This window comes from Castanea sativa, chromosome 10 (assembly GCF_040712315.1).
Source record: "Castanea sativa cultivar Marrone di Chiusa Pesio chromosome 10, ASM4071231v1".
Taxonomy (NCBI): Eukaryota; Viridiplantae; Streptophyta; class Magnoliopsida; order Fagales; family Fagaceae; genus Castanea; species Castanea sativa.
In genome coordinates this window covers 33,465,122-33,475,599 of record NC_134022.1, presented here as the reverse complement: position 1 = coordinate 33,475,599, position 10,478 = coordinate 33,465,122, and the positions used below count along the sequence as shown (strand labels likewise).

Here is a 10,478-nt window from a genome sequence, read left to right as displayed (position 1 = left end):
TCTCTGCTACAATCTTCTTCTTGCCGTTTAGCTTAGTTTGTCGTTTAGGCTCTAGCACTGTTTTTCTTTCAACAAAAGAGTTGGAAACTCAAAAATTCAGTATGAGGGTGAACAAGGCTTCTTCTTCTTTGTTTTTTCCTCGCTATATTCAAGTGTCCCTTCATTACTTCGCTATATCTTCACAATAAATGCATGAATAAAATAGACATGACGCAATCCTAAATTTCATGGAACCATGAGCACATTGATGTGTGCTAACACGCAGATGTATTTTTCAGAATTTATTGCTTTTGTAGCCATGCTTGAACATCTAGAATTAGAATCAAGCCATATTATCTCAATTGTTCTGCAAGCACAAATGATAAGGCATTTACTCATACCCATTACTCATGAATAAAGAATATTAATAATGAAGGGCACTATCTTATTTTGATCTCAGCTATTAAAAATCTTTCTATTGAGGTAGATTGGGAAATCCAAGCTATTGCTAAAACTTAAAAGAGTTTTTGTCATTGCGATCTAGTTTTATAATTTGGTACTGTATTTTTATTCCTAGAGATGCTACTTGATTAGTTAGTCCTTGATGTAGCACCTTGGGCTGCGTTTTTTACTCTATTAGACTCACAGAAAGCTGGGCCGGTTGGCCCCTTGGGCTGGTTTGTTTCGGCAATGAATAAGTTTATTTATTAATTTCAAAAAACCAGAATTCTATCTAATTTTATCCAGGAAAAAAAGAAATCAAATCCTCGCCAGAATATATTTTATGTTCTTCGGATAATGACGAAGAATTGGAAACAAGAAACAATATATGTGTGTGTATATATATATATATATATATTGTCTGTCGCAAAAAGAAAGAAAACCAGATTTTTATTTTTTTCATGACGTGAATTCATTTGCGTCTAATTATCGGTTACCGAATTAGTGAATAAAATGTAATAACTCATATTAAGGTCTAATTCAAGGAATTTTAAGAGCCACCCAAGTTAGGTTTTGAAAGGGGATCATATCATATGTCTACTTGTAATGGCTGGTCAATATACATGCCCCTCTTCCACTTGAAGGGGGGGTGTTGTCAAAGTAGTAAAAGGATTGATAGAGGTAAGAGCAAATTAAAGAGAAGAAGAAATCAACAAATGACAAGTCTGAGAGCTAAACGACAGCATAGAGTTATAACAGATAGAGTAAATCGACAAGTAGTTCAGTCTTATGTATAAATGTTGAGTGTTTAATTGGCACGTGTGATAGTTTGTTAGTTTGTTATTATTGGAGGGAAAGTTAGTTAGTTCTTCCTCCTCTCTTGTTCTATATATATTAGTATAGAAGCTTGTAAAGATTACATTCAATTCAATTTTTCTCTAGAACTTTCTCTGTTTTCCAATAGCTCATATTGAAATGAACCTTTGGGGACAGAAACAATCTCTCTATGATTCATAAAATTGCATTTGCAGCAGATTAACATGAGAATGTACATTTTCTCAACAAAAAAAGAGAACGTACCAACACCGCCTCAAAAGGCATAATTTGCAATATATCATCAAACTATTTTATTGTTGTAAACAGTAGTGCACATCTAAAGATAGGCATTTGTTTGATGCCAAGTCAGGATTTCTCCACCCATTAAAGAGCCATAATTTCATACATGATGTCTATATTTAAAATGTGGAATGAATGATATACAGGGGCGATCTTCGGTAAGGAATGTGCAAATCAATTCCCATCATATAAATTTTGGCTAGGCTGCTTTTGGACAAACCGACACCAATACCAATGCTGCTCCCACACTGTATACATTGAATCCAAAGGGATTCCTTTTGTCTCCGGCAAGAAAAATGTAACAAAAATGGTCATAACTGCAATCCAACCGGCATAGAACAGGAAAGTACCAAATTTGAAGTGGCATAGCATGGTTAAAAATGTTTGGGATAACACAAAAGTGGTTGCCAAATTGACAGCAACACTTATGCTTTGACCTGTGGGCCGTATTTTCATAGGAAATATTTCACTTGGAATGAGCCAGCTTAGAGGACCCCATGACCAACCAAATCCAGCTGCATAGATGCACATTAGCACGAGTACTAATATAGCGTAGCTCTTTGAAATGTGCTTGGTGCCAGAAACACCTGTTGTAGCTTCTAGAACACAAGCCACCGCGACCTTCACAAATATTCCACACATATAGTGACTGAGAATCAGTAGACTGGGCTAATTTTAAATTTTAATTATAGGCATTTAGCTCAATAAAATGCATGTTACTAGAATTAACAAGTCAATGGCTTGGCCAAGAAGCAAAGAACCTAATTATTTCCATGTTGCAGAACCAAATTTTGTGGTGCATTACTGCCTTAGCAAATGTTAGTAACTTAAAACCCCCATGTTGCACAACCAAATAACTAGAATTGATGCATACCTGGCAGACGAACATTTGAATCCCACCCAGAATGAAAAGAAATCTTCGACCATACCGATCAACCACGAATGTAGACACAAGGATTGATCCCAAGTTGACCACCCCTAGTATAATGGATGCTATTAAGGCCGAGTCACTACCAAAACCAACCGATTGGAAAAGAACTGGTGCATAGAATGCAATTATATTAATCCCAGTGACTTGCTGAAAAAATGGTATTGCAACTGCCATCACAAGGTGAGGCCGGTATTGTCTCTCAAATATGGTCACGAATGGTTCTTGATTAGCAGCTTTAGCAATCTCACATGACTTAATAAGATCAGCCAGTTCAGGTTCCACATCAGTGCCTTTGCCTCGGACTTTAGCAAGCGATTTCTTAGCTTGTGCAAGCTTGCCACGTTCCACTAGGCTGCTAGGTGTGTCAGATATGAGAAGTGCACCTATTGTCATTATAGCAGCGGGTACAATCGCAAGGCCAAGGGAGAGGCGCCAACCCCAACTGTGCTTAGCAGTGCCATAGTTTATGCAATTGGCTGCAACCACCCCAATTCCTATGAAGAATTGGAAACCTGTATTGAATGCACCTCGCCATCTAGGTGGTGCCACCTCTGAGAGGTACACAGGAGTTGCCTGTATGTAGCATTAGAAAAAATGTCAATATGGTTGAAACCATCACAAAACTACACATTACTTTTAAGTCCAGGCCTACAGGGCGATACATCTGCTCAAATATCCAAAAGTCTAGTGAGCTAACTATCCAATGAGCTTTAACTATGGCCAAAAAGTCTTGTGAAGTAACCAACTTTTAATTTTTGTTCAATTGGATGTGCGGACCACATATACTGTTCCTTCAACCTCACAAATTCATGATTAATTGTATTTGTAAGGGTCCAAATTATTAGCTATAATGTTCAAAGAATTTCCATAATTACATCCCTAAATCAAAACAAATTTGACAAGGGCCTTTCTGGCTCCTTTTCTACTATGAGTAGAAATGTATCCTAGGCAGATACAAGGAGTGAGAGAGGTTGTTTTGTAAAATGTAACATAGTCCTAAATTGTACATATTATATAGTATCTAATGAGGGATATAGTGATGATGATAGATGACATGATCCATTTACATTTTAAGGGTCTACACAATTAATGTGAGTCAAGATTAAACATGGTACAAATGCCTAAACCTACATCACTTACCTGGTTAGTGAAACCAACCCCAAATCCGAGCAAGATACGACCCAAGATGAGCATAGCAATATTGGCTGCCCCACCATTGATGGCAGCACCTACAAGGAAGGTGCAGCCACCTAGCACCATGGTATTTTTGCGGCCCAATGTTGCTGCGAGCCGGCTAGCTACAAGTGATGCTGCTAACCCTGCTATGTATAGCGAAGATGTGAATGATGTTAAAACCTGGCTATCATACACGCAATACATATTTGTTTTGGCCTCTGCTGCTTTTCTCAGTATTGAAGGGAAGAATTTTTGAAGAAATGGTACCATTGTTGTTACACCCCCTGAAAATTAATGACAATCCCAGGAAAATGGTTAATTTCAGCTAAAACCAGAATTTAGTAGTGTGATTTCATGCATGCTCATTTTCATCACAGTTTATGAAGGATATAATAGGACAGCACACTAGTAATTCATATATATATATATATGATAGCAACCGCTATCGTTTCCTGAATAAATAAAAAAGATTTATCACGGGAAATAAAATTACTCTAACAATTCATATTTTCTATAATTAAAATTATAAAACATGTATTTAATGTTTCCATACTATGTGTCAAAAATAATTCAATTTTTTTTTTTTTGAGAATAAAAATAATTCAACTTGATTGTACCTATCAGTCATATAATAATTATTTATTTTACTCATATGTGTCATATATTCAACATTAAAACTATCAATCCATATTTTTAGTTTCATTTTTTACAATTTATATTAAACATCTATATTTTCTTATTTTATTAAAATATTTTTAAAAAACCATCCATTATAATCTTATTATCATATATAATATGTACGTACATATTAGATTTTAGATTAAAAAAATAAATTATTTTAATATCAGGTAATAATAATTTTTTTGACTAAGTGGATAAATTAATACATTAAACACCATCCCCTTTATCCATTTGTTATTTGCTAGAAAACACAACTAGAAATTGAATATTATATATATATATATACACACACACACACACAAACACTAAATATATTAAAGGCTTTATTGATTTTTATTAATATTTTATAAAATTATGTAAAAATACATTATCATGCTGTTAAATTGGAATATAATAAATATTTTTTAATAAAAAAGATAACTTACATTTTATAGTGGTTCTTTTTTTCCCAAAATTTTCATTAAAATTCGTAATAGTACATAGGCATGTGTCAACTTACATTTGTTTCATTTTCATTTTTTATGTTATATTTTTAAAACGTTTTTAAAAAAATCTTGAACAGAAAATAATACATATGTGTTAGATAGGAATGACTTACCATACACAGTGTACACATGTTTTGGTTCACATGACATGATGCCCATGTGATCATTTTCCATAAAATAAAAAGGAAAAAAAAAAAAATCCAATAGAGTGCTCAATTGCGTTACTTTAAATATTACAAAAATTCTAGAAGTCAATTTTATAGCAAATAAGTGTGTTTAATAAATTAATGATCCATACCAAATGCGATTTCTTTTCATTAAACTCTTGTAATTTCGCAAAAGACCACCAATCCCAACCCCAACCACTCAAATCTTGCCTCAACAATTTCCAATGGTATTAACTTTAACCCAACTATGTTCAAGGAAGCTCCAATCTAAAGAAAACTTGTTGCTTGAGAGATATTTAGGGATCTTGATTCTTGAGCCATTGATCTTTGAATTTTCAAGGCATTAATTTAGATTGAATGATATTGAGAGGTCGTTATCAAATACACATTTGTTACACCAACAAGTTGAACACCATCCATAATTCCATATAAACCAAAAAGTAGTTGTAAACATCATTGTTTATGATGACATACTGTGAAGATTTTAGAGTTAGTCCCTCCAATTTTGAAAAATCAATCCTTAATAAGTTTAGAACAAACCCAAAAAAAAAAAAAGTGATAATGAAATTACTTCTCTAATTGTTAAACATAAAGTTCCTCCTATATTCCTATTTGACCTTTGCTTTCAAAGCTTCATGCTGTGTTACCAGTACCACTTACCACCACATGTATATCAAACCGGAAAGTCCCAAGAAAAAAAATAATAATAATAAGAAAGGTATCTAGTGTCGCAGACCCCTTTGTTCTCTCTCTCTAATTTTTTTTTTTTTTTTTTTTTTGAGTCTTGAGCTCCATTTAATATTTTACAACCCCCCCCCCCCCCCCTCCAACATAAGCCTATAGAGATAAAGAGCTTGTTTGGGATGAGCTACAAGCTTAAGCTTATTTGAGTTTTTAGTTTCGTTTTGATACTATTTATAGGTTCTATTGCAATTTTTGATACTATTCATAAGTTTCATTAAACTATTCAGCTAACTTTTAACTTTTTTTTAACACTTTCAACAAAAGAAATTCAGTTTCAGCTAAATAAATTATTTCCAAACGTACCCAAAATCCATAGAGGGCAAGAGAATAAAACTTTCAAGGGAAATGATGAGTTTAACGTGCCTTCTTTTCTTTTCTATGCAATCAATCATTACTTTCACTTATTCTATGTCTCATCATTTTCCCCGTTGTCTCTCTCCTAACTCCTAATAATTTAGGAAAAAACTTAGATAATCCCAAAGCAATTTTTCAGGCTCTCACATAGGAGATGGACCCTTATATTCCATGCATCCTGCTTTCATTCTTGCAAATTAGGCCCAAAGTGTGAACTTGAGCACCAGACCAACTTCCTTGCACAAAATTTTAATTATTAATTTTGAGAATGGGTAGTTCAATGGAAAAAAGGGCTTAAATTTGTAGTTTGATCAATTGAAGATCAAATGAGTAGCGGCGAAATTTGAGTTAAAGAGTGAGTCTTGGCAAAAAGGGGTTTGGCAAATGGGAATAAAATTTGTGATTAAAAAAAAATCTCAAGGACAAAGGAAAACTTGATGGGAAGTATTGAAGTTCTTTTCTAGGCTATCACATTGGGTGAAGGACTTACGGCATTGGTATTTTTAGTTATTATTTAATTAGGTACACTAGCAATGACAACAACCAAAAAAGAAAAGCAAAGACAAACCCGAAGAAAAACAAAGCAGATGAGGTGTGATTCTGGATTCTAGTTCAATTAAGTTTCATCATTTCCTGATGAGGCACAATAATCACTCCGTTAGGCAAGCTTTTATTGAGAACTTAGCCCCAAAAAAAATAAAATAAAAAAACAAAAAAAAAAAACCAGCTTTTATTGGCCGTTCATTATTTTCTGTATTAAGAGTTAAAGACAAGTAAATTCCGTAGTTTGGTATCTGTGACTTTCTGACAGCACAGATAGCTAAATCTCTCATGCGTGAAACTTGCTTCTCACATATAGATGAACCCACACATGTGAAGTCTACTTAACAAAGTAACAAATTAATTACATCACATGAACATGGGAGAAGTTTATCTTGTACTTCTCGTTAAATTGTTAATTTAATGCTGTCTCTGTTTTCTTTCTCTTGGTTTGTTCTGATAAATGATAATCTTGTTCAGCCAAAAAAAAAAAAAAAAAAACACTACTTCTTGTCTTCGGTATTTTTAAAAGATTACCAGAGCTAAAAAGCAAATACTATCGCCTCTAAGTACAACCTTTCAAGACAAAACAAGTACAAATCGAAAAAACAGAATTCACCACCATGCATATATGAACGCTCAAATTATGATCTGTGAGAAAACGTACCCGAAATACCGATGTCATATCCAAATATGAGGCCACTGGAGGCAGCAACGATGCAGGTGATTAACACTGACACAGTGATCTTGCCTTTGAAATCGCTGCCAGCTCCGATAACGGCGAAACCTCCCACAGGCGCCATTTGGTCCCTTCTCTTTCTTCCTCTTAATTCTCGGGATACAAACAGAACTTACAGTACTCAAAGTGATAGAGCGTTTGAGTACAAGATCCCGGTTTATTTGTAAGGAGTAAGGACCAATTTATAGCCAATAAAAAACTAAAGTCGTTGTGTAACTCTTACCACTGCTGTGACTCTCTTAACAGCCCGAACTTCATTATAACGATGAAAAATAAATAAATGGGCACTCGTTAAAGTTTTTTTTTTTTTTTTGCTGAAAAAAAAAAAAAAAAAAAAACTATTAAAGTTAATCATCGTTGTTGGCATGTACGGATTTAAGATTTTAAGTTAAGAGGTTGGAATATAAAGAAAAAAAAATCTAAATACACATTCATATAGTATTAAAAAAATTATAAATACATAAAATTATTATTTTTAAATACATTAAGATGCAATCATCTTCTAACAAAGATAAAAATAAAAACAAATAATTTTAAAAAAAAATACTAAGTTGAATATGATTTTTTTTTTTTTTTAAGTTAGAGCATTCACAGTGGTGGTGCTAAAAATTTTAACTTTAACACCTCACTTTACAATACACTCAATATCAAATGTTCTATATTTTTAATCACTTCATTTAAAATAATATAAATAACTCATTAAAATAATGAGGAAGAGAGAGACTTTGAGTTTTATAATTGAAAGAATGGATATAATCTTAATAAAATATTGTATTTTATTTTTAACAACTTGCTATAGTCAACTGACATTTATATCAGTTTACTGTAGTTACAAAAAATTTAGCTTTAGTTTTTCTAATAACACGTGATTTTTTTGTTCTTTAGTGGTAAAATAGTTTTTTTGCTAAAATACAATTATTATTGTGAATATTTTTATTGTTTTTGTTAAGTTTTTGAATTGAATAGTTGTTATTTGGGTTAAGCTAGCTAAACTGATTGGGGAGAAGGAGGATCCAATACAAAAATGAAATATAGAATAACAAAAGCAAGTTTTCAATTTTATTTTCCCATCACCTATTATAAGTTAATAACTCTTTTTTTTTTGCCAAACAAGCTAAAACTATTAAAGTTTTTTTTTTTTTAATGAGAAACTTGTAACTTTATTAAGAAAATGATAAATATAGTACATTATGAGTAACAATTGACTCAATCATAAATGAATTTTCCTCTATCCATGTTACATAACCATCAATTTTATCCATTTTTCTGGCATGTTTTGCCAAAAGATAAGCAGGTTTATTGCCTTGTCGCTTCACATGTGAGACTTGAACTAATCGAAAATCTTGAAACTTGAGAGCTATATCTGTCAGAATATTGGAGACAACCATAGGAAAAGCATATAAACCCAGTAAAGTATCAGTCACTACCTTGGAATCACTCTCAATTACCACATCCCATGTACCAATATCCTACGCAAAAGACACCCCCATTTCTATAGCTTTGGCCTCAATCTCCGGCAGACCCAAAGGTTGAAAGAGCTTCTTAATCAATGTTGTTGTAACCCTTCCTTCATGGTCACGGATTACCACCCCAACCTCACACCCCTGAATTTGAGTAAGAACTGATACATTCACGTTTACCTTGTAGTTTGGAAATGTCAATAGTGACCATGAATCATTCATATCTATCCTCAGCTAGGCAATAACGTGGTTTGCAACCTAAAATTCAGCAAGCATGGTTCGAACTTTTTTCATCACCATTGGTGTCGATTGACGAGCACTCCTATGTCTGACTGCATTTATGTTATACCACATGCACCAAGCTACCATAAAAATCATCTCCATTGTGTTGGACAAAAAGCAAGTACCAAACCAAGTCCATAAATTCCCGATATCGAACTCCTTGAGTTTCAAACGCAATACCCGTTAAACCCCACACTTCCTGGGCTCTCCCACACTCCCAAAAAACATGACCACTAGTTTCTTCCCCCATACTGCAAGCTTCACACCTATCTTCATCAATGACCTGCCGATGACACAAATTTGCTTAACATTATTAAATTAGTTGTTAGTCACGTCAATACTTCCCATCCAAGAGATAATAGCAGAAACTAAATTAACACGACACTGAAATGTTAAAGACCAAACAAAATTGAAAGTTAGAGACCAAATTAAAATATGGTGTATAGGGACCAAATACATAATTTACCCTTAATTTTTTTAATGGCCTATGTGTAAATTTGTAGGTTAATTTTGAAAATCTTATGAAGTCGTTATGAAATTTGTTGTGTTCCTAGTTTTTTTTTTTTTTTTTTTAATAGAGAATTTTCAATTTATGGCGTCCACTCCTGATAATAACTCTTTATCATCAGACCAAGACAACAATCAGTTTTTGGTGTAGGCGATGATTGAACTCCATATTTCTTATTCAGCTCTCAAAAGACTTTACCAGTTGAGCTAATTGGAATGCAATGTTATGTTCCTAGATTAAGTCTATACTATAACTATGAATTTATTTTAATTATTTTGAAATCTATAGACTCTATACAAGATGTCAAGAACTATGAAGTTATATTGTCATTTAATTTATTTGAAGTCTATGCAATAACTATGAATTTATTTTCATTTATTGTGTCAAAAGTCTTCTGTATTAATTATGAAAAAAAAAAAACCGTCACATTCTCTTCCGTATATGTATGAATATAATATTACCCTTATTAATGACTAAACTATTCACATAATATTCCCTCATAAATAGGGATTAAGAAACAAAAAAAAAAAAAAAAAATTGGGAGCAAAATTTTGATGTGTCTTTCTCTCTCATATGATCATTATCATTGACATGAGAATGGCAGCTAAAATTATCAATTAATAGAAAAAGGAGGCAGGTGATGGACTGGTAGTTAGTCATGAAGAGAACGTGCACCTTCCCCTCTAATCTCCTAACTCAAATTCTGGCGACCAGTGAGGTGAGAGTGAGACTGTTATCTACTACAGTATTTATATGCGAAAGTCGTATTAGAATTTAGTAGCCATTTGCTTCACGAAGTGTAATCCCAATCATCATGGGACATAACAATATTTTTTTCGTATATTTGTTTTGTACAAATCCTTGCAAAAACAATA

General features: G+C 33.0%; 1 protein-coding gene across 1 annotated transcript; it reads right to left on the bottom strand.

Annotated features, from left to right (window-relative positions):
- Positions 1-1,496: 1,496 nt before the first annotated feature.
- LOC142612554 (sugar transport protein 5) lies at positions 1,497-7,602 on the bottom strand. Its single transcript, XM_075784641.1, has 4 exons — positions 7,282-7,602; positions 3,608-3,927; positions 2,411-3,040; positions 1,497-2,157 (listed from the first exon to the last, which is right to left on the bottom strand). Exons 1-4 carry the CDS (start codon positions 7,415-7,417, stop codon positions 1,711-1,713), a joined length of 1,533 nt encoding a protein of 510 aa, XP_075640756.1. The 5' UTR covers positions 7,418-7,602; the 3' UTR covers positions 1,497-1,710.
- Between the last annotated feature and the right edge of the window lie 2,876 nt (positions 7,603-10,478).